This window comes from Pongo abelii, chromosome 8 (genome assembly GCF_028885655.2).
Source record: "Pongo abelii isolate AG06213 chromosome 8, NHGRI_mPonAbe1-v2.0_pri, whole genome shotgun sequence".
Lineage (NCBI taxonomy): Eukaryota > Metazoa > Chordata > Mammalia > Primates > Hominidae > Pongo > Pongo abelii.
In genome coordinates, this window is record NC_071993.2 from 102,957,509 (window position 1) to 102,983,514 (window position 26,006).

At 37.0% G+C, this 26,006-nt stretch overlaps 1 protein-coding gene across 1 annotated transcript in view; it reads left to right on the forward strand.

Moving 5' to 3' along the window:
* Positions 1-26,006, forward strand: part of CC2D2B (coiled-coil and C2 domain containing 2B) — a 138,137-nt gene that overhangs the window by 90,724 nt on the left and 21,407 nt on the right. The window contains 9 exon segments of the mRNA XM_063727676.1: positions 2,090-2,182; positions 5,202-5,293; positions 6,351-6,521; positions 9,079-9,199; positions 9,948-10,057; positions 17,984-18,080; positions 22,435-22,533; positions 24,835-25,017; positions 25,185-25,382. Coding sequence (XP_063583746.1) covers positions 2,090-2,182; positions 5,202-5,293; positions 6,351-6,521; positions 9,079-9,199; positions 9,948-10,057; positions 17,984-18,080; positions 22,435-22,533; positions 24,835-25,017; positions 25,185-25,382 — 1,164 coding nt within the window.

A 26,006-nucleotide genomic window follows, 5' to 3' on the forward strand; every position in this document is an offset into this window, starting at 1 on the left:
GCCGGTCTGAGAAATAAAGGAAAAGAGTACAAAAGAGAGAAACTTTAAAGCTGGGCATCACGGAACCTGCTGACATGTGATGTCTCCCCCGAACACCCAGCTTTAAAATTTATCTCTTTTGTACACTTTCCCTTTATTTCTCAGACCGGCCAACACTTAGGGAAATAGAAAAGAACCCACGTTGAATTATTGGAGGTGGGTTCCCCCAATAACAAATCAGTTGGAAAAGAATGAAGGATGCATTAACTGGTTCTGGAATTGTTATTCATACATGTGGAAAGAAATAAAATTAGATTCAGACATCAGAAAAGAAATAAATACCATGTGTAGTGAAGATTACTTGTGAAAAGCAAAACTTCAAATGGGCATTTCAATTTTGGGATACAAAGGTATTTCTTAAATAAGACACAAAAAGTATAAATTATAAAGAAGAAGATTAGTTAGTTTTTCTTTGAGATGGAGTCTCACTTTGTCGCACAGGCTGGAGTGCAATGGCGTGATCTTGGCTCACTGCAACCTCCACCTCCTGGGTTCAAGTAATTCTCGTGCCTCAGCCTCTGTAGTAGCTGGGGCTACAGGTGTGTGCCGCCACACCTGGCTAATTTTTGTATTTTTAGTAGAGACAGGGTTTTGTCATGTTGCCCAGACTGGTCTTGAACTCCTAACTTTAAGTGATCCGCCCGCCTCGGCCTCCCACAGTGTTAGGATTACAGGCGTGAGCCACAGTGCCTGGCCAGATTAATAAATTTTATAACATTAAAATTAAAAACCTACAGATTAGAAAAGTTATTCTGAACATATATAAAAAATTAAAATATTAATATCCAGAGTATTGTGTTAACTCCTAAAACTTAATACTTTAAAAGTAAATAAAGTGATATGAGGCCAGGTACGGTGGCTCACACCTGTAATCCCAGCCCTTTGGGAGGCTGAGGTGGGCAGATCACAAGGTCAGGGGTTCAAGACCAGCCTGACCAACATGGTGAGACCCCCGACTCTACTAAAAATACAAAAATTAGCCAAGTGTGGTGGCGCACACCTGTAATCCCAGCTACTTGGGAGGTTGAGGCAGGAGAATCACTTGAACCCAGGAGACAGAGGTTGCAGTGAACCGAGATTGTGCCACTGTACTCCAGCCTGGGTGACAGAGTGAGACTCTGTCTTAAAAAAAAATGTAAATAAAGTGATATGAAATGGCAATATAATATTTTGTTAAATAAAAGTTGTTACTTGCAAAAGAATTAATTTCAGGATTTCTTATGGATAATTAGAAGGACAAGTAACTTACCTTCAGATAATGAGCATGCGTTGTTTCATGGCTGAAGATTCTAAAGTATTTACTTCATTATTTTTGTATAGTCTTTAATAATATCTATAATATAAAATCATTTCCAAGTGCATTGGGGATATATAATACTGAAAATGCATAAATAACAAATGCAAATTTACTTTATTTAGATGAAGCATCCTGACAATCTTATACTGACTATATATGTAATATTAAAATTATTTATTATAGTCAACACACATTAACTACTTAGTATATGCCAGGCACTTTGCAGATATTATTTCAATTAAGTCTCACAAACATTCTTGTGACAGAGGTATTATTATTATTATTGAAGAGGAAACTGGGGTCTGGAGCAGTTAATCAACTTTTCCAAACCACACAGTTAAGTAAATGCCAGGGCCAACTTGAACCTAGGACTGTCTGCCTCCAGTGCCCATGCTCTTAACCACTTATTTTGTTTTTAGTGATACCGGGCAAATGCATACAGGAAGAATCTTTTCTCAATCCTCTTCACTTTTTTAAAAAATGATTTTCTCAGTCACAAATCTTGTTCTTAATCATTACTCTAATTTAAAAGATGAATGGACTTCAATCTAGACCCAAACAGAATATAGTTAGAAACTGGTTTTTAGCCTAGCCTCAGTGGGAGAATCTAAAAGAAATGTTTTCTTCTGTCAGTCTCAGAATGTTTCCAATGTCTTACACATGGACTGAAGTGACTAGTGATATTTATTGCAATGTGTCATATGTGAACTCTTTGTTACATTCAAGAAGCGAAACTAACAATTCTGTATTTAGGAGTATGAAAGTCAGAAAGAGAAGGAGGTATCCATTTCAGATGTAAATTCTATTACAGCACAAAGGATTAATTCTGCCAATTTTCTGACAAAGGTAACAACACAGTATTATCAATATATTTGCATTTGTTTTTGTGAAAACTGGTCTGCTAGATCCATGGTATTATAGTCCTTTCAGAGTCAGATGGACGAATCCACTCACTCGTCACCTCTTTCAGATCACTGAGGAGTTTTCTGTTCTTTTCAGACCTCTTTTTGAGAGTTAGGTTACTTCATGGACAGTGAACTCATTATTAAAGCACATCCCAACCTTTTCTGTTTAAACATAAGTTTTAAAGACTTCCCATCTCTTCTTTGACTCTGAAAGTTCACCTTGAGAGATACCCCAGCATTTTGCCAGAACTTATATTTACTACTGGTGCCTCGTGATGTCAAGGACTATAGCAATTCAGGAGATGAAGGGATGAAGGAGCTACCAAAGGCACACAGACAGTGTTAGAAAAATAGATATGCTTTGAAACAAAGCCAAATAGTGAACATTTACAAAACACTCTAGCAGAGCCTTAACCAGGTTTGAGTGGAATCCTTCACTGAATTTCATGCCTGATTTCTATCAACCCCTCATCACGCCACTAGACTTAGAAGCTTAGTGCAGGGGCGACATCTACAGATCCTTAGTTTCTAGCTTAGTATCTTACACTTAGAAAATGTTGATAAATGTTTGAGAAATTAATGAATTAAAGGACGGGAGTTGAGGTGATTTCTATAACTCCTACAAAAGTAGACTCTTACCCACCTACATCTTCTTTGCTGTAGAGCACCACTGCAGCCTTGCAGGGTAATTTGAAAAGAAGCAAGGAAAGCTACGGAAAGATCTAAGAGATACATTCCAGATCCCTCATGGGGACAGGTAAGAGGCAACCATGTATAGCTAGTAGAGCCCCAGGCAGGTGTCTGAAGACCTGTTCTTACTACCCTGTGTGTCACTGGCAAGTAACCAAATCACCAAGTCCCACTTTATTTTTTACAAAAACGGACAATATTAATGCTTGCTTTGCTTTACGTCCAATGTGAGGGGCAAATGAGATCAAACTGCAAGTGTTCTTCTAGTTCATACACCATGACTGTGAGATGGAATGTGGACCGCTGTAGCTCTCCCAAGCATGAGACAGCCCCCTTTATCACTGGCAGCTGTTTTTCCCACTCATCCCCGCCTCTCTTACTTCTTTACTAGCTTGCTCTATTTTTTAAGTTGGGATGTGCTTTAATAATGAGTTTGTGGTCTCGGGAAATAAAGAAGTGTTCTTGCTTATAAGAAAAGAGAACACATATCCTTCTTATCCTGTTTCTTCTTTTTTATGTAAGGAGAGGCCCAGGAGGGAGGGTAGCAGAGGGTTAGGAAGGACGTAAGAGAGCAAGTATCTGAGGATGCTTGAACTTCATACAGGAATCCTGGAAAGGCACTTTCCAAACATTTTGTGTTTAGATTTTAACTCCTTGTGAAGACTTCTTTGCTATCTGAGGACAGTTTAAAACTGCAGGTTTGAAAAATAAAATAAAATGAAACTACAGGTTTGGTAGTTTCATGGGATAATTACTGTAATCAAAGATACTGGAAAAGTTTGCTTCTGGAGGCCTATTAGGGCCATAGGTACCTAAATCCTTCCTTGAGAGAAACTCATGGAACTGTGAGTTATGTGCATTACATTTCCTGCTGTGTTACTGGAGTCAGTGATGGCTGAGGCCAGGATTACAGCAGTACAGAATGAGGTCCCAGTAGTCTCAAATATTACTAAAGTTTTTACTGAAACATTTTCTCTAAGAGGGTAGCACATCTCTTCAATCTGTCCATTTCATTAATTTATTCAACAAATATTTATTGAGCACCTATTATAATCCCTGAGCTCCTTGAGTATATATTCTATGAGTCAGATAATGGGAAACACATTATTAGTATGTTACAGAGTGAAAGGTGCTATGAAAAATAAAGTAGGAAGAGAGAACAGGAGTTCTGGGGGGGTTGGGGTGAGTAGGGGCACAATTTTAAATAGAAGTGGTTAAAGAATCCGGTAAGAAGGTAACACTTCTGCAAAAGACCTAAAGGAGATGAGGAAGCTAGCCATAGAAGTTTAGAGAAAGAACATTTAGGCTGATGGAACCCGGCGTAGAAAACTCGGCATAGAAGCACACCTGGCTTGTGGGAGGAACAGCCAGGAGCTCAGCCTGCATCGTGTCAAGGGAAAGTGAGAGAAGAGAGAGAGTGTCCAGTGAAGGGGCCACCGGGGTCTTGTTCACCTTCAAGGGAAACAATTTGTTGTCCGTGTGGCAGGATAATTTTTAGGAGTTAGTTATGTTTCTCCCATTCGTCTCTCACCACTCCATTTTCCTACCCGCTTCAAGAAGATAACTAGGGTCTAGATTACATTGTCTCCAGAATGATCTTTGACAGGACAGAAAGCAGAAAATTGCCTCCAGACATGCCTCTGCCTGCTTTCGTATCTGAAAAACTAAAGACAGGATAAGAGGAGAAAGGGAAGGATTTCCTCAGACTAAAAAGGAGATGTTCAGAGTCCTTGGAGGAACTAAGGTCTGTGGGTTCTCCAAGTAGGAAGAACTCAGGGAGATGGCTTCCTTCAAGCACTGACTTTCTTGCCAGGCTGCCAGAATGAGGTCTTAAAGTCAGAATAGGATTGACTTGAAGGAAATACAGAAATGGGATCACATTTCCTTGGGTTTGTAGATCAAGACTCATATCCATTACTAGTGGCTATTGGTGGATTCACAGGGCAATTGTCTCCTTTGGTGAAAACTAATTCTGGCCACATACACTGTGAGTTAGACGAAAAAAATAAGAGAGCAAAGAGTTTAGGATGAGATGAACTGGATGTAGAAGGACAAAAAAAAGTGGAAATAAACTAGGTTTGGTGTGACAGTGTCAAAGTTGGAAATGACTTTAATAATGGCAGCAAACAGAAGAGTATTTCACTAATCTCCTACTCCATTCATTGCTTGCAAAAATTAGGAATAAAATATACTGGCACCGGTAGCATTGTAAATACTTAACCTTAAAATATAAACAATACTTTTTTTATTAAATTCTAAATTTTTTTTAGGTGAGAAGGTTGATAATGAAGAGAATTGTTAAAATTAGCAAATGTAACTTGTCAGATATTGTGACTGATTATGAAGAAATTGTATCTACAAGGTAATTGCTAAAGACTATTAAGTATGAAATATAAATCTTTAAGATAATATCTTTATAAGTTCTCTATTTTTATTTTAATTAAGCCATATGTCAAAAGATGCGGTTTCAGATCATAACATGAAATATAATGATTTAAAATATTTGGTCAATTTAAAGTTGCATTTTGGGATCTCTACATGATATATTTTCAATTATATAGTATTTGGGGGCAGTTTTTTGCCCTCTCCTTAGACAGGTTTTAGGGCAAGAAAGAAAAATAAAAGAAACACCTTTGTCCCAAATTAGTTTTGCCCTAAGATTTCCTGTCCTGAGACTGCTATAGGAAAAGTTGTTGCTGCTAGCACCATGTTAAGCCTGTAATCACCCCTTTGCAAAACAGAGAATCCTCAGCTGTACAAAGGTACTGAGATCCACAGGCAGCAGCTGGGGGAGTGTTTGCTGAAGTAACTCAATTCTCATACTGTCCTATCTGTGAACTAAGGGTAGGAACAGGGCTGTCTCTGGGAAAACTCCCTGGAGGCCACATGCAGACTCTTGGAATGATCAGTAAGGTTTTAACAGGTTTAGGATGCTGAACTCTGTTGTGTTTTACTTTTCAGTCCTTGAGGGGAAAATGAGTGTGACCATAAAACTATAATTCTATGGATTTGTGTTGCCCGGGTTGGCAGCATATATAACTAATTCTAGTTTCAGAGCCATGGATAAAATGTTAATATTCGGGCACTTTCAAGAGAATGATTCCTGAACAATGAATAATCTTCCAAAAGATCATCATGTTTCATGGCTTTACCTCTCCATGTCCACGTCTCTGTTTGGACCATGTACCCAAAGGGCAAGGAGCAATCACAGTCTCTCTCAACATGAAGGAACATAGCATCTCTTCCTTCCTATGCTAAGAAAAATATTTCTCCTTGAGTTTAAGACAATTCTGTCTCCCCTCCATAATGCAGAGAATATGGTTCAGAATAATGGTCTCATTTCAATTACTCAAAAGACTGATATCTTTTAAAACCAAGAAAACGTAAACGAGGCTAACGATCATTTTTTTACTCTTTAGCCAATTGACAGATGCAGTTTGTAAGTTTGTTGAACCACGGAGAAAGTTAAAACCTCAGAGGAAAGAAAGGAAAAAAGTCACAGCGCAGATGATCTGTGACGGCGATATTAAGATTCTCATCCGAATAGTGAGGGCCTATAATATTCCTACCAGAAAAACAACAATTAATAGGTAAAGCAATATGCCCCAATTTTTAGAGTTGCAAAAGGTCTATTTTAAATATGATAATTCTCCATGCTGTTCTATTTGTAAACCTTTGCACTTTGTTAATGCTCCATATACATAAAATGTATGAAAATTGAAATCTTCATTTGCATAGTTATACCTACGGTCAATGCCATGTATTAAGAGTTTTCTGAGGTTCGAGATTCCCAGAGTAAGTTTAACATGTATATTTTGAGGGTATTGGCTTCATGCTCACCTTCTCATACTGTATCAAGTAAATGCCTTTGTCTCTATTCCCTGTTGTGAAAATTCTGAAGCTTCTGCTGCCAACTGCCCTATTCCATGCCACTGACTCTCTCAGTACTGGAAGCAGAAAGCTGGAGAAAATGAGTGGGACGTTAATTTTGTTTTGGGAAATGCCCCAGGAAAGCTGTGAAGCAAATGTGGAATGATGTGTAAAATCAGAATTGCTACAGTTATACCCTGCTCTATTTTAGACCTGTTATTTTTAGGTAACGTCTACAAATTATATGTGCCCCATTGGGTTTTATTTGTGTTTTGGGGGCAGAGGATACATGGGGCCAGAGTGGACATCACCAGTGAGTGGGCAAAGTACAGCATCATGAATATTAAGTGCCCATGTGTATTTAGTGTATCCTGGATATTTAGTGTCTCATATATGTAGTGTCAGTATGATTTATATATTACTAATATTTAGTACCCAAATGCCTTAAGAATGTTAGGCATTCCCCTCTGTCTGTGTTCAATACATGTGCCCTGCTTGCTTACATTTATACCTACCACAGCTCATAAATTCTTCCTATGGAAAACAAATGCTTTGCTTACTGGCTACTAATCTATAGTTAGCATCTCTTAAAGGTTTTGCCAATGTCTTACAAATTACTGCCTTGTTCATCTAAAAGAATTAAATATGCTCAAAACAAATGCATATTTCAAAGGCTGTTTTGTGAAATAAAGACATATAAAATCACCACCATTTTCTATAAGCATCATGCTGCTAAAAAAAAAAAAAGAATATTGTAACACCAAAAAAGGAGGGATATATTCTTAAAGTATAACTTGTCATATATATAGAGAGAGAGTGTATATATATAGAGAGTGTATATATATATAGAGAGAGAATATATATAGAGAGAGTATATATATAAAGAGTGTATATATATAGAGTGTATATATATATATATAGAGAGAGAATGTATATATATATGTGTATATATATATATATATATATACACATATATATATATATATATATACACATATATATATAGTACAGTCCAGCCCTACAAGGCTTAGCAGGTGTTCTCCCTGTGTGCAGAGACGAGAGATAGTAAGAAATAAAGACACAAAACAAAGAGATAAAGAGAAACCCGCTGGGCCTGGGGGACCGCTACCACCAAGATGTGGAGACCAGTGGTGGCCTCGAATGGCTGGGTGCACTGATATTTATTGCATACAAGAAAGGGGGCAGGGTAAGGACGGTGAGTCGTCCAAGTGATTGATAAGGTCAAGCAAGTCACCTGTTTGTGGGACAGGGGGCCCTTCCCTTTTAGGTAGCCAAAGCAGACAGGGAAGGCAGCATACATCAGCATTGTCTTCTGTGCACTTGTAAGAAAGATCAAAGACTTTAAGACTTTCACTATTTCTTCTACCGCTATCTTCTAAGAACTTCAAAGAGGAACCAGGAGTACAGGAGGAACATGAAAGCGGACAAGGAGCGTGACCATTGAAGCACAGTGCCACAGGGAGGGGTTTAGGCCTCCGGATGACTGAGGGCAGGCCTGGATAATATCCAGCCTTCCACAAGAAGCTGGTAGAGCAGAGTGTTCCCTGACTCCTCCGAGGAAAGGAGACTCCCTTTCACGGTCTGCTAAGTAACGGGTGCCTTCCCAGACACTGGCGTTACCGCTTGACCAAGGAGCCCTCAAGCGGCCCTTATGCGGGTGTGACAGAGGGCTCACCTCTTCCCTTCTAGGTCACTTCTCACAATGTCCCTTCAGCATCTGACCCTATACCCACCGGTTATTCCTTGGTTATATTAGTAATACAAAAAGAGTAATATTAAAAGCTAATGATTAATAATGTTTATACTAATGACTGATAATGTCCATGATCATCTCTGTATCTAATCTGTATTATAACTATTCTTATTTTAACTATTTTCCGTATTACACTGCAACAGTTTGTGCCTTCAGTCTCTTGCCTCGGCACCTGGGTAATCCTCCACCCACAATATATATTTTAATTGACATCCATCGTGAATAACTTGCCTTTTCTTCCCCTTTTTCTGAATACCTGTGAATATTTTATCATAGACTAGATCTAATCCATAGTTCAATATTTAGGAGTTGCACTTCCAGAGTAGTAATTATCAAATGTTTAGCTGTAACCACACATGATAAGACAATTCAAAGCAAACTCAGTAAGAACCAGAGAAACTGACTTATATATCTTCATAAGCACAGGAAAAACCCACCCACTCCTACCAAAACTAATATTAAAACTAATTAAGGTGTATGTCTCTATATTGTTTTTCCTGAAGAGCCTTGGATATGCCTACTTTTTCGAAATCATCTATATCTTGCCCCAGACATAAAGAAACAATCAAATCAGTAGCCTCAGATGAGATCTTACATGAGATAAGTATTTAATACTTCTATAAAGTATAATATTGATTATGTTTGTTCTGAATTACAATTGACTCAATTCATCTCTCCATCTATATTTTCTTTGGCTTCCAGTTTATTTTCCATGACATAGTAAAGGTGGCCTTTATAAAATGTAATTCTAACCATTTCATTCCCTGCTTTCAGGGTCTATATGATAAGGTATAAGCTCCTTAAAATAGCTACAAAATCTTCAGGCATCTGGCCCATGCCTACAATCAGCCTCATCTCTCTCTATCCTGTAGGCATATCATGCTACTCCTTGTTCTACGAGGCCTCTACTAGTTGTTTCCTTTGCCTAGAATGGCCTCGACACATATCCATGTTATTGTCCAAATGAACTACAACTTAAAGTTTCAAAGCACACGCTCAAGCAATGTTTTCTCCATGGTGCTCTCCTTGTCACCCCCAAAAGTTAATCATTCCTTTTCCTGAATAATTTTCGTACCTTAAAGATATTTCTCTTATTTCTCACATTTCATTGCACTTGTTTGTTTACCTGGATATTTTCCCCTGATAGACTTTAAAATCCTTAAGAGAAAGTTCTGTTTCTCTTTAGATCCTAGAAAAGTACCTGATATAGAATAGACCCAGTAGATGTTTATTCAATAAATAAATAAATAATGCTCGTTTGAAAAACTAGAAAACTTAAGCCACACATTTGCCAAGTAATTTCCTAGGCTTCTACCTTTATCGACTATATACAGTATTTCAAAATCTAGTCAATGTTTATTATGTGTTTCAGGATACTGTACATCCATTCGTGGAAGTTTCTTTCCAGCACACTGTATACCAAACCAATACAGCAAGTGGATCTCATCCATGCTGGAATGAAGAAATTAAAGTAGATTTTGTGTAAGTTGGAGTTCATTTTTCCATAGCTCCTAAAAAAAGAGCAATAATAAAATTATTTTCTTGAGCCACTTATTGAAAATAATTACTGAAATAGGCTTTATTTAAGCTTTTAAATTTTGAAATATTTCATGCACATAAACTAATACATAATGTATATTTTATAGCATAATATATAATCTATATGTATATATAAACATAAGTTCTAAAGAAAAGTAATAAAATGAATATCTATGTATTTACCATCCAGCTTAAAAAAATGTAATATTACCAACACCTTAGAAGTCCCATTGTGCCATTACGTAATGGCATCTTCTTTCTTTCTCCCCAGAAGTAATAACCATGAATTTGTGTTTATCATTCTTTCTCTCCTGTATGATTTTACTTCATAGGTATTCATCCCTAAGTGTGTATTATTTACTTATGTATGTTTTCAACTTTATATAAATTGAGTTATATTTGTTTATTCTTCTGTAATCTTGTTTCTTTAATCTTAATTATTTTGAAAGATTCATCCATGTTCATGCTTGTAGCTGTTTGCTGTGGCCTAAATGTGCTCCCCAAAATTCATGTGTTGAAAACTTAACTCCCAATGTTGGGAAGTGAGGCCTAATGGGAGGTGTTTGAGGCCATGAGAGCTCCACCCTTATGAATAGATTAATGTCATTATAAAAAGGGCTTGCAGTGTGGGTTCACTTTCTTCTACTCTTATGCCATGTGAGGACACAGCATTTGTCTCCTTTTTCCCTTCCACCTTCCACTATGTGAAGACACAGCAAGAAGGCCCTCACCAGACACCAGATGCTGACATCTTGATTTTGAACTTTGCAGCCTCCATAATTGTAGGAAATAAATTTCTGTTCTTTATAAATTACCTAGTCTCAGATACTCTGTTATGGCAGCACAAAATGAACTAAGACATTGTTATTTATTTATTTTTACTTCTATATTGTATTCTGTTGTATAAAAATGCCATAATTTATTTATACTTTCTTCTGTTGATGAACATTTGTCTTTTTTCTAGTTTTTGCCATTGCAAGCAATATTGCTTTGAATATTCTTGTACTTGTCTTCTGGAGCACATGTGCAAGAGTTTCTTTTTAAGACAGTGGCTCTCAGACCTTTTTATGTATTCAAATCATCTACACAGCTTTTTTTAAAATTAGGACAGGATCGCACTCTGTTGCCCAGGCTGAAGTGCAGTTGTATAATCATAGCTCACTGCCTCAAACTCCTGGGCTTAAGTGATTCTCCTGCCTCAGCCTCCCAAGTAGCCGAGACTACAGGAATGTACCACCACACCCAGCTAATTTTTTTTTTTAATTTTTATTTTTGTAGCACTAGGGTCTCACTATGTTGCCCAGGCTGGTGTCAAACTCCTGGGCTCAAATGATCCTCCTGCCTGGCCTCCCAAAGTGCTGGGATTACAGGCATGAGCCACCACACCTGGCCTGCTGCTTAAAACACAGATTGGTAAGCCCACTTCTCTAGTTTCTAATTCAGTAGGTCTGGGGTAGGGTCTGATAATTCCATCTTTAGCAAGTTCCCAGTGGTTCTAATGCTACTAGTCAGGTGACACTTTGAGAACCTGTTTTCTAGGATATGTGTTCAAAAGTGGAATTGCTAGGTTGTAGCTGAAGTCAGCTTCAACTTTACTAGACAATACCAAACTCTTTTCTAAAGTGATTATATCAATATACACTCCCAACAGCAGTATATATAATTTCCTTTTGTGCCATGTCTTCATAATATTTTGTGTTTTCAAAATTATTTTTCTCAATATGGTGGATCTAAAATTATATTCTCATTGTGGTTTAATTTATAATTTCTTTTTAAAGAGGCAGGTTTTTTTCAATTTTTTTTTAATTAAGAGACTATTTTTAGAGCAATTTTAGGCTCACAAGAAAATCGGATGGGAAGTACAGAGTTCCCACAAATGCCGTCACCACAGCACACACACAGCCTCCCTCAGCATCAGCATCTGCATTGTGTGATACTTGTTACAATCAATGAGCCAACATTGATACATCATTATCAACCATAGTCCATAGTTAACATTAGGGTTCACTCTTGGTGTTGTACATTCTATAGGTTTTGACAAATGTACAGTGACATGTATCTACCATTATAGTATCACACAGAATGCTTTCACTCCCCTAAACATCCTGTGTGCTATGTCTATTCATCCCTCCCTCCCCCTGGAACCTTGCCAACCACTGATCTTTTTACTGCCTTCACAGTTTTGCCTTTTAAAGAATGTCATTGTGTACATCAAGGTTCTCCAGAGAAACAGAAACAATAGGATGTAGACAGACAGAGAGAGAGAGAGATTTATTTTAAGGTATTGGCTCACATGATTATGGAGGCTGGCAAGTCCACAATGTGCAGGGTAGGATGGCAAGCTGGAGACTCTGGAGAGAGTTGCAGTTTAAGTCTGAAGGAAATCTGCTGGCAGAATTCCCTCTTCCATAGGGGAGGTCAGTCTTTTGTCTATTAAGGCCTTCAACTGATTGGATAAGGTCCACCCTTATTATGGAGGGTGATCTGCTTTACTCAAAGTCGACTGGCTTAAACTGTACCTAAAAAATACCTTCAGAGGCCAGGCGTGGTGGCTCACGTCTGTAATCCCAGCACTTTGGGAGGTCGAGGCGGGCGGATCACTTGAGGTCAGGAGTTTGAGACCAGCCTGGCCCACATGGTGAGCCGTGCTGGTGGGTGCCTGTAATCCCAGCTACTTGGGAGGCTGAGGCAGGGGAATCGCTTGAACTCGGGAGGAGGAGGTTGCAGTGAACAGAGATCACGCCACTGCACTCCAGCCTGGGCGACAGAGGGAGACTCTGTCTCAAAGAAAAAAACAAAAAACAAACAAACAAACGAAACCTTCAGAGAAACATCTAGAATAAGGTTTGACCAAATATCTAGACACTGTGGCTCAGCCCAGTTAACACATAGTTGGAATCATACAGTAAGGAGCCATTTCAGATTGGCTTTCTTCCATGAAAAACACGCCTGTAAGTTTTCTCCATGTCTTTTTATAGCTTGATTGCTTACTTCTTTTTACCCCTGCATAATATTCTACTATATGGATGTATCACAGTTTACTTATTTATCCACATTGAGCTTCTTTCCATAGGTTCATTGGTCACTGGTATTTTCTTTTCTGTGAAATGCCCTTTCATTACTTTTGTCTATTTTTCTTTTTGGAAATTATTTTATTTCTTCCATGATGATTTAGAGGGACTATCTTCAAACCAGTACGAATATTTCATAAATAATATCTGACTGTTTTCTAACCAATTGAGTAATTTGTTGCACAATAAGCCACCTCACATCTAAGCAAAAAATACATTAAATTTGACTAGTAAAGACATTGCATAATGAATTAGGACACAATTAAAATTTGCTTTAAATATTTATTTGAGGGAGAGGACACCACACTTCTTCTCAATGAAGATAAACATTTTTACAGTCCAGAGGTCTTTTTTTTTTTTTTTTTTTTAACACCAATTACGCCATGACTTCATAGGGAATAGGTTCCAGCAGCTCAGGCTCCTTCCCACTGGTTCTCACAAAGGGTGCTTCTCTGGGTGGAGCAGGCTGGCCCTTCAGTTGAACCCAGCTACCTTTCTCTCTGGCTTCTTTTTCTGATCATTTTCCTTCACGTGTTTCAGGAAGCTATCTCAGCTCTTAGAGTGCTTCTGTGCTCAATACGCACATTAATTCTCTTGGCAAGAATCTTGCCCTTCTTTGTTTACAACAATGCCAACAGCATGTTGGGTAACATTGTAGACTATTCCAGTTTTGCCATGGTAACACTTGTGGGCATTCCTTTTTGAACAATATCCATTCCCTTGATGTCTACAATATCACCTTTCTTATAGATTCACATATACATGGCCAAAGGAACAAGTTCATGTTTTCTAAAAGGCCTAGAGAACGTACATTGGGTGCCTTTCTTCTTTTCCTTTGTGTTCGTCATTTTGGCAAATTACTGGAAGATGGCTTCTCCAGCCAAAAGGATACTTTTCTCTATTTTTCTATTGTTTTGTCTGTCTCTATTTATTTATTATACTTATTTATAATAATATATAAATAAATATAATAAATAAATAAATAAAATGTATTTATTTATTTATTTTTGAGGTGAAGTCTTGCTCTGTCGCCCAGGCTGGAGTGCAGTGGCATGATCTGGGCTCACTGCAAGCTCTGTCTCCCAGGTTCGAACCATTCTCCTGCCTCAGCCTCCCGAGTAGCTGGGAATACAGGTGCCTGCCACCATGCCCAGCTAATTTTTTTTTATTTTTGGTAGAGACGGGGTTTCACCATGTTAGTCAGAATGGTATCAATCTCCTGACCTGATGATCCTCCCGCCTCGGCCTCCCAAAGTGCTGGGATTACAGGTGTGAGCCACCGTGCCCGGCCTGTCTTTATTTTTTTTTAAAGCAGTCCTCTATATATTATGGATACCAGCCCTTTGTCAGTTATATGTGTTAAAACTATCTTTCCCTAATGGCTTGACTTTTCATTTTCTTTATGATGTATTTTGATGAAAAGAAGTTTTAAATTGTACCGGTCCTTTCCTTTATGGTATGTCCTTTTAAAAAAATCTTCTTTAATAAATAGTGGTCTTCCTTTACTTTCCTTACTTTAAAACATATGTCAACTTGCATTAAAATTTTAGACCATTGCATTTTCTGAAGAATGAGTGAGGATATCTTTTTCAATAATATTCCTGTATATAAAAGTATTTTTAATTAAAATAGTTAATAAATCAGATTTTTAAATCCAAAAAGAAATATACACCTATGTTCCTGCTTGCTACCAAGAAGGAACAAAACAGATATAGACTAGAATAATCCTTTATGTGGTGTTTAGGAACACACACATACACACACACACGACCCAGTAAAATGGATCTAATTCCATTGCCACTTCCTTTAGTATTGCTATGCTTTACTGCTGGGTATAAATTTCTCTCATGAGCAGGTATGTGTAGCTATTAAACATCTAAACATTTTTTCAAATAATATGTTTCTTTTTATTTTGAAAGGTGGGAAAATTGACTTCTTATTCATACACATAGAGCAGGATTGTCTTATGGATTAGCCATCATTTTATATTATTTTTTATAATTTATTTTCTATAATTTCCTATAAATATTTTATGTTTCATGTTTTCATAGTTTATATGATTTTATAGGATTTCTATGCTTTGTCCGAAGCCTATGTTAACGTATATCCCCCACTAACAAAGGCTAAAGGAACTCAGAAGAACCGACATAATCACTTGCATATATGTGATGACATCTTGGAGGCTATATAAACATTCACATCCCAGCCACCCCTTCTGAAAGTGAAAGGCTTCAGATCCTAAACAGGATTTGCAAGGAAAGGGAGACGCTGTTTATGCCATTATTTCAACTTAGGGATAGGGGAACTATAAGGAAGCACACCTTAGAATTTTGTTAGCTTAGATGCTATGGAACTTTTGCTATTAGCAGAAATCAAATTTGTTCTTCCGGATTTAACATAGGCTCAATTATATTTTCAGAGTCATTGGCCAGAGTTCCTAAACAGATATTCTTGTTATTTGGCTGCCTGTCTGAATCTTGTACCTCTCACTTTGCCTTGTTCTCTGACACTTGCTTTCTTGAACTATTTATTCTTTGTGTGTGAAGGAAATTATTGACTTAAAGGGAAATCTATTATATAATATCATATAATATCAAGTTAAATAATTAACATATAAAATGTATTTGTTTGAAAAGTTTGTAAATGTAAAATATGTGGTCATGTGTGTTTGCAAATATTTGGAATATTAATGTAGACATTAGAGTTAGAAGAAATATACTGTATTAAATAAATCTAGGAGAACATAAAACAGTCAATCAGATACATAAACTTATAAGTGAACTAATGAGAAGACTTGGGAGTGTTTACATCCTTGCAATTATAGCAGTGAAATAGGCCAAGAACAATGTGGAGTACAACCAAGTGGATCAGAGGCTTTGGGTAAGGCAAAACCATCCAGCTACTACTTTTTGTTGCCTCTGATACGAGACCCCAACTCCCCTCTTCTTGTGACGTTTTAGTGAATAAAAACCACAAGCAAATGGATAAGTAGTCATAATAAATAATATTTATAAGTAATAAATAATATTAAATAATTAGCTCTGTGAGCCCTTTCTGGAGGAAGAATTATGGTAACATCTGAAGAACATTTTAATAGAATACAGAATGCAAAATAATGCAGAAGGACTTAAGTGATGTCAGGAATATACTAAGTTAACAAGCTAAAAAATGTTGTAAGGATGACAGTTGTCCTTTCTCCTGCTGGCGCAGTGTTGTAAATAAATATTGCCTCCCCCGCCCTTTCTTAGATTCTGGCAACATGAAAGGAAATCCTTGAGAAACAAAGTAGGGGAGTCAGCTAGTTATTTTATCACTGCAAAATATAAGGAAACTTCCACTTAAAATTGTTCTCTAAACTCAACTAGCATTTTTCAATCATCATTGCTTGTAGGTTTCAGAAAGTTAGAGAAGCTGTTGAAGATCCTTTGAAATAGTGGTTGCTTCCTTAAGCAACAAGATTCAACAACTAATGTCAGTGGCAGCTGTATAGTGAAAAGACCTGGTCTTTGGAGTTTGTCAGAACTGGGTCCAGCCAAGTGTGGTGGTACAACCTGTAGGCCCAGCTACTCGAGAGGCTGAGGTAGGAGGATCACTTGAGCCCAGGAGTTCAAGATCAGCCTGGGAAAGATAGACCCTGTCTCTAAAAAAAAAAAAAAAAAAAAAAAAAATATATATATATATATATATATATATATAGAAATAAACTAAATAAAAATATTAAAAAGAAGAAAAGCTATGTCCAGATCAGGCTCTGTCATTTGCTGGTGGCATTACCTTGAGTAAGTTATTTAACTTCTCTGAGCTTCAGTTTTTCTGTGTAAAGTAACCTATTGTACAGGTGAGATTTCCATCACTGTTAAATGTTTGACGGAGATTCGGTGCACAAGCTGGAGCTGAGAGTGAAAGTTCATTGCTCATGATATACACTACCCTTTCAACTACCTCCAAAATGTACCTAATCAAGAATGCCATCAGCAGACAGCTTGCAAAATTAAATGCACTCCATTATCCCAGTTTCAGCTTGGAGAAAATTAACATGGGAAAGAGAATAAATTCTGTTATTTATTTATGTATTTATTTATTTTGAGATGGAGTTCTGCTCTTGTTACCAAGGCTGGAGTGCAGTGGCATGATCTCGACTCACTGCAACCTCCACCTCCCGGGTTCAAGCGATTCTCCTGCCTCAGCCTCCTGAGTAGCTGGGATTACAACCGCCTGCCACCAGGCCCGGCTAATTTTGTGTGTGTGTGTGTGTGTGTGTGTGTGTGTGTGTGTGTGTATTTTTAGTAGAGACAGGGTTTCGCCATGTTGGCCAGGCTTGCCTCAAACTCCTGACCTCAGGTGATCCACCCGCCTCGGCCTCCCAAAGTGCTGGGATTACAGGTGTGAGCCACCGTGCCAGACCATAAGTTCTGTATTTAAAATCATATCTATTAACTGAGAATAAAAGAGCATTTTATCTCTATGTGTCAACTAGCAGAAACTAGCAGAATTTAAGATAGTTGAAAACTCTATACAATACTTCAAAGAATCTTTGCAATTGATAGCTATAGTGAAAGCCCTTCGTTCGACACTTAAACATTTTTATTTTTCATCTTAAGAGACATGTAAATTACAAAGCACATGTTGGCTGTAATGAAAGGTAGCAGCCAGTCTTCAGAACATAGAGCTTTTTCTTAGTTTATACTTCATAAAAGAAAACAACACAGGTAATTTTATAGTTCTTTATGAATAATGCTCTTAGGAAATAAGTCGATTTTGAGAAAATTAAGCATTCAAATATGTTTCTTATTTGCAGCTCACCAGGACATGATTATAGCTTCTCAAGCTTATCTAAAATAAAAGATAATATATATATCAACATTTTTGATGAAATGATGACTGAAAAACATGAGGTAAAGTAGAATAATTACAATAGCCAATGCTGAAATAATTCTAAGGTCAAACTGAATGAAGTCTAGTAACATGTTTGTAAATATGCTTTTAGATGCAATGTCTACATCCAACATTTTCTTGAAAGGATTTGAGGCAATTTGCAATAAAATCAGACATATAACAAGTCAGTTCAAAAATAACAGAGATCATAAACCACATACAGGAGGAGGAGGAGGAATAAATATATCAAGAACTTGGGAGAAGTAGGTTTCTGCAATTGAACATTACATTTAAATGTGAGCTTCCTGTAGCCAATACAGAAATATAAACAGAAATAGGTTACATATTTCTCATTATCTGATCAAAGAAAATACACCACTCCTACAAAAGAGATCAAATTATTCCTAAGGCTAAAATTCAGTTCTACTTAATCTAATTTCTAAAATTACTGACTGTCATCCTCATAGATGTGTAAAAGTTCCTAGTACAATGCCCAGCACCCTAGCAAGCTCCAAAATAAACGTTAGTTTCCTCCCTATTGAACTTGCTACTAAAAATATAAAGATGCATACCCATAGTATCTACTCTTTTAAGGTATGTAGATTAAATGCTTTAATAGAAACGTTTTCCAAATTCTATGGCAATGCTACTGAAGGAGCAATTAATTCTACCTGGAGGGACTGGGGATCCATGTCAGAGAAGCTGAACAAGACCTTGAAGAGTAAGGTTCAGGAACAAGCCTTCTGTAAAAACCACTGCAAATCATAATGGCTATGTTTTCCAACCCAGTTTTCCAGGAGATACAACACACATTCTTATTAAAGAAACTTTAAATCAACCATGATAAATGCTGAGGGTAAAATATTGAGCAATAATTTGGTGATAGCTTTTCTCCAAGGAGTTAAACTGAGTAGTGTTCTGATGATCGAAACTGGTAACGGGTAAAGCTTAGAAAACCCAAAAGAATGTCTAACAAATTTTCTCTCTCAAAAGTGAATTATCTCAAAGACTAATTTGATCAGAACTGAATAGCAGTTGATTAACAACTGAACCCTTGAAAGTGCTTTGCATTGTTATTAAAGTGAGATTGTTGTTATTGGAATGAGATCCACATGCTTTAGGTATCAGACTTGTTTGTGACAATATTGGCATGCTCTTTAAAAAAGGAAAGGGCCTTGCATTCTTGTCCTCCTCTCATGGACAAGGTTTTAGGGTAGCTATGGGCCAAAACATTCCATTGTCTTGTAAATGACTAGAGCTAGGCTGAGCCCTGAGATAGCCACACAGTTGAAAGAAGGTTTTAAGTTATCACTGAACATTATTTTGTCTAGAAATGTTTCATTTTTCCTCTTTTTTTCTCTGTGCCCCTCCTGTATATTTTCTTCCTGCTATCAACTGTTTTCTTACTTCCCACAGATCTCCCTTTCTTTAGTTATGTATTAGCAGAAAGCTGAAGACTTGGAACTCTCACAGACACGTAGCCTATTTTTAACGCTCGGCATGAAAGAGATGGACTGAACTGCCTTTGGAACTGGCAGAGCAAGCACCATGCATACTCCAGATTTAAAACTTAGGTTAACTGAAACTCTAACAAAAATCCCAGTAGCCACAGAAAGACCTTAAACTAACCCAAAACTCAGATATTGGTTTTAATACTTTTTTAAAAAAAATAGTTGTTTTCAAGATTTAAAAATTTATTAGCATATAAATTTTCAGCATAGTCTCATAATTTTTGACTTGCTATTATCTACTCTCCTCTGGTTTCTAACCATGTCTTTCAATTTTTAAAAAAATTATTTAATTTGGAAGATGTTTGCCTATTCCTTAAAGAACCAACTACTGAAATTGTTTTTACTTTTCGCTTTTTTGGTTTTCTAATTCATTTATTTCCACTTGTATTTTAATTATTTTTTTCTCCCTATTCCCCCAGGACTATAATTTTTGTACTTACTTTGGCCAAGTATTGAATGCCTAGTTTGTTTGATCTCTTGCCTTCTCATGAATAATAGAAACATTCTGAGACTATAAATTTATCTCTGTAAACATCTTAGACTATGTGTTTTATATTTAGTGACTTATTTTTTATTTTATATATGTAATATATATTATATACATATAATTTATATATATATATATATAACATTTTCTTGCTTGGCCTAACAGTCTTCTAATACTGTATCTTTGCATTTTCAAATGTTTGAAAGGCTTTTGTGTAAACTTTGGATTTTAAATTTCAGTTTTATTACCTTGTGGAAATCATACTGTACATTTGAGCCTTTAGTCCATGGTTCATTTAGTCAAGCCACTGTCCCAACTCTATGACTGCTAATTAACATACAAAGATGTTCCTCCTGATGACAAGATAAGGGACCCTATTGGGCAAGCTATGTTGCTCACAAAGAAATTATCTTCCAGGACAAAGATGAAGGGGTTACTTTGATTTACAAGGGATTGAGAGACTAAATATACAGACATCTGAGTTTTATTTATATGAGTTATTTAAAGAGATGGTCCAATCTTAGCAGCACCTCTTCCACCATTTAACCATCAGAGTGCCTGGCCCTGCTTCAACTTACACCAGGATATGCAGACTCACCACATACACATTATAGATCCGGATATTAAGTTTTCTTTTTATCACTTGATATATACAGTTCCCATACTAACAGATTCCTTAAAGGTTGCTTCATATATAATTCATATTGTTGATCTTAAAATTCTTTCATTGCTTCTCAGAGAGGATGCATAAGGAACTAATTTTACGTACTTTTTATTTGTATTTGACTTTGAAGTTCAGGGGTACACATGCAAGTTTGTTATACAGGTAAACTTGTGTCATGGGGGTTTGTTGTACAGATTATTTCATCACCCAGGTATTAAGCCTAGTATCCATTAGCTGTTTTTCCTGATCCTTTCCCACCTCCCACCCTCCACGCTCCAGTAGGCCCCAGTGTGTGTTATCCCTCTCTATGTGTCCATGTGTTCTCATCGTTTAGCTCCCACTTATAAGTGAGAGCATGTGGTATTTGGTTTTCTTTTCCTGTGTTAGTTTGCTAAGGATAATGGCCTCCAGCTCCATCCATGTAGGGAACTAATTCTAAAGTGAACCTTGATAGAGCTATAATCTATAGCCTGAGGCAAGGTAGACCTAAGAAGCCTCCAGCATCCCTGGGACTTAGGATGGAAAGATTAATGCAGTTGAGAGCACATCAGTCAGAATTCCAAGGACTTGATTCCTACAAAGCTACCTAAGTGTGCCTATTACCTTTTAGACTAGAGCAGCACAGTCCATCTTGCTCAGCTCTGTTGTTGCTGGTTAGCCTCTGGATTTAAAAGACCCTTCTCATTCTCTGCTAAGTGGATGGGGTAACTTCTTAAGTACAAAAAGTTGGAAGGGCTCCTAATGTCCAAAGCAGTGGTTATTAACTAAAGGTAGGAATAGGGGTTTTGGCAGCTTTTTCAAACTTCAGCTATTTTCTTTCACTTTCCCTAGATTCTCTGGCCTTTGGTTGATGAAATGAAAAATATAAGTGGCCGAAAGTGGAGTAGACATAGGGTGCTGCCAATGGGAGGGGTGGTGGTGGTAGTGAATGCCAATCCCTTTTATGCCTAATCCCTGCTTCTCCCTACTACGAATACTTTCTCTAATTTTGGAAATAGTGTTATTGAGGAATGATTAGCATACAATAATCTGCACATATTTAAAGTGTATAATTTGACGTTTTGATATATGTATATACCAATGAAACTTGCATCACAGTTAAGATAATAAACATATCCATTACCCTCAAAAGTATCCCCCTGCTCTGTTGGCGTATCTACCTCCTGCCCACAACCAGTGATTTGTGTTCTGTCACTATCGTTTCTATTTTCTAGAATTTTATTGAAAATGGAATCCTATGGTATGTGTTCTTTTTTTTTTTTTTGGTTTTGCTTTTTACTCAGAAAAATTATTTTCAGATTCATTCATGTTGTAGTTTTATCAAATAGTTCATTTCTTTTTATTACATAGCAGTATTCCATTGATAAACATGCATTTCATTGCTTGTTTATATATTCACCTGTTGATGGACATTTAGGTTGTTTTAATTTTTTGCCTGTTATAAATAAAGCTGCTATGAACATTTGTGTAAAGTCTTTTTATAGACAAAAAAAAAACCTCCACAACAGATCATTTTCTCTCAGACTATTATTTTTGCTTTAAATAGTTATCTTTCAAAGAAATTAAAAAGCAAGAAAAACGTATCTTTTCTATTTACCTTTTGATTTCTTTTTTAAAAGAAAGAGAATGACTTTTTATATTTACCTGTGAGTTTATAAAACTATTCATCACATGATATTAAGTAAGTAATAAAAAATTATTTATTTTCATAGGATCACTGTCTCAAGAGCTGTAGTGGTCACTCATATATAAGAAAGAATTGGCTTGGATCCATTGTCTTCCCTTTTTCTGCTCTTCTGCAACAATCTGAGGTAAGAGAAAATGCTTCTTTGCTCATTCTAAGTTTTGACCTCTGGCTAATAGAAACACTTTCTGTTGTCTTTGAATCAGACTCTGTGATTGGCAGGCTGGTAGGTCAGTTAAGATGATCCTGTATTAGAATGTTCTGGGCTTTTGAAGTGTTTGAAGATTTGAACTGTCTGTAGACAGTTCTTTAGAGTGTTCACTAACAAAGAATAGGATAGTATCTTGGGAGTGTTTACCAACAAAGAATAGGAAAACTAGTCTTAGGTCTTAAAACAACATTTATATTTGCATAGAAGAGTTCTATAAGATCAGATTCATGAAACATTCTGATTAATGGTGTTTCTTTGTAATCATGGGTACCAGGAGTTTCAGCTTGTCAACACTGTTTATTGACAATGGTAAGACCTATGATTTGCACCAAGTCTCTGTGAGACCCTCAGAGGGCTCTGCTGTTGGGTTATTATGTAGCAGGAAAATGCCTACATGACTAGCAAAGTAGAAAAGCCCCAGCCCAGACTCCACTGTTACTTCTTCACTAAGTGATGGTAGGTGAGGCACTTGACATCTCTGACGCCATGCCATACACTGGAAATGTGAAAATTCAGAAATGAATTTTCTACCTCAATAAGTTCACTGTCTATGGAATAAAACTAACATTTCAGTACAATGTGATAATGCTGTAGTGCTTTAATAGAGGTATGAGATAGGTACATGGGAACATACAGTAGGGAGTACTTTACTATTCCTGGGTTGCAAGTGGAAATGCCGGGGGAGTGGTTCAGAGAGTTTGGTAGATAAGAGGAGACTAAGGAGGAGAATCAAAGATCAAAGAAAACTTAACATAGGCGATAACTTTTGAATTAAGTCCTTAAAGATGAATTTGTCAAGAAAATAAGGGCTTGACAAATTGGTCAAGCAAATAAGGGCTTAATTTAGATTGCCTTTTGCTACCCTGCTTCTCCATCATGGGTTTCTTCCTGCCTATGTGTCCTGACACCCAATTTCCAAAGAGGTAACAGTGCTCTCAGATTTATTTCAGAGACAATCATTTAAAAAATATATACAAATCCTAGCTCCTTTGCTTGTCAAGGATTGTGAGCCTTGTTTATTAATTGCACGAAGTCACCACTGTACAGTGTCATAGTAGTACATAAATGGCTGCCATTGTATACCAATTAAAGTGTTAATGAACTTTCTGTTCCCACTACCTGGCTGTCATGTTACCAACTAAAGCTATTGGTAAGGAAGTGGGAAAGAACGAATATCAGGTAGGAGAGTAGAGGTGCCTACACAATGTGCAATCACATGAAGTCATGACGGCACGTGCTGCAAAGACCGGAAATAGGAATAGACATTGTTGGAGGTACAGCTACAGGGCTTCCTACGTTTTTAAGTCCCTGTGGACACTGCTCAGTCTCAGGCCAGACTGCAGGATACAGTGGTAGGTAAGAGTGTGGGCTTCAAAGGTGGACACATCTGGGTTGTAATCCTGGCTCCACTACTCATTACTTTTGTGATCTTGCACAAATACTTCAATTCTCTGACCCTCAGTTTCCTTATTTGTGAAATGGAGATAAGGGCAGTGTCTACTCCATTGAGTGATACGATCTATATCAAGCACTTTACAGGGTCTTGCACATTAGTAAGCACTCAGTAACTATTAGCTATCATGCGTTTTTTTTTGAGACAGCTCTCACTGTGTTGCCCAGGCTGGAATGCAGTGGGACAATCATGGCTTATTGCAGCCTCAGCCTCCCAAGCCCAAGTGATCCTCCCACCTCAGCCTCCTAAGTAGCTGGGACCACAGGTGTGCACCACCACTCCCAGCTAATATTTATTATTATTATTATTTACCTCTTACACGCACACACACATACACACACACACACACACACACACCTTTCTCCTACTATGGACCTCAGGGTTGTCTTTCTTGCTGTTACATATTTTCTCTTTCTGGAACCAATACAAAATGTAACATGATCTTTTAGCTTCTTCTCTGAGCCGGCATTAGATTTTCTAAGAGCTTTATCACTGGTATCGTAACTTGCTTCTTTGTTTCATTCCTTTCTTACTCCTACCCTCTCTACATAGTACATATTAGGCAGGGACACAAGGTGTCAAGGGTGCCTATGAACACATCACCACAGAGAACCTGCTCATTCTTGGGCAAGTACAAATGAGTAGAAGCCCATTCACACAAGCAAGCAAGCTTTCTGTGATGGAGTGGACTCTGCTGGGCCTTAATATTTGACTGATGTTTATTTTCATCATGCATAATCCATTATACTGATATACTCTTTCAGATTAGTGGAACATTTCAAGTAACTATTCCACCAGTTTTGCTTGGGTATACTTGGAGTAATACTTATGTATTTCCTAAAGAAGATTCCAATGAGCAGAATTTAAAAGAATGTACATTCTTAAATATTTTTGCTACCATTGAACCTCAAATATCATATGTCACCTGTAATCCAACACTAGATAAGGTAGGTTTTACACTGAATTTCTTTTATATATACCATCAAAGAAGTATAAACTATTTTAAAAACCAGTAATAATAATTTCAAAGATGGCAAAAATAAACATTGGTTCTTGATATTTTCCTGTGAGAACAATATAGTACAATGCTGAAATACTTTAAATTTTATTGTAGTTTTTAGATCAAACAGAGGTCTTGCAGAGAGCACAGATTTTTAAAAAGAATTGTAAGGCAATGTTTCCCAACCGAAGAATCATAACTACTGTTTTTAATGATGAAGGGATACAGTTCTTAGTCACAAGATATATCAAGGCATTAAATCCACCTCAGCAACTTCTGGATATATTTCTTCACAATTCTAATGCAACATTTGTAAGTTATAATTATTTTTAACATCTTCATTGTGATTAAAGGGCATCTGTGAAGAATCACTTTTACCTTTTGTGTATTTGGGTTCAATCTAGTGAGTTGTCTGTCCTCAAAATATTTGTACTGTTTATGAGTCATAAAGCTCCCTTAGCTGGACTCTTTAAGCTAAAATCAAAAGTTCTAATTTAGATTGCCTATTGCTACACTGCTTTTCCATCATGGGTTTCTTCCTGCCTGTGTGTCCTGATACCCAATATTCCAAGGAGGTAATAGTGCTCTCAGATCTATTTCAAAGACTATCTTTATCTTTTAAAAACTATGTACAAATCCAAACTCCTTTGCTTGTCAAGGATTGTGAGTCTTGTTTATTAATTGCATGAAGTCACCGGAGGGTCATAATGGCACATAAATGGCAGCTATTGAACATCAGTTAAAATGTTCATGAACTTTCTCTGTTAACACATTGTTTATTTGCACCCCTTTCTCCTTTCCTAGATTAGTCTGAGTCTTTGTCTCCAGCACTATAGGGGAAAAATCCATAGTATAACTTCTATTGTTTGAGAAAGCACATTGTACTACCCTAATATCTCCCTGCTGCAGCAGCTTATAATAAAGTTATATTCACAA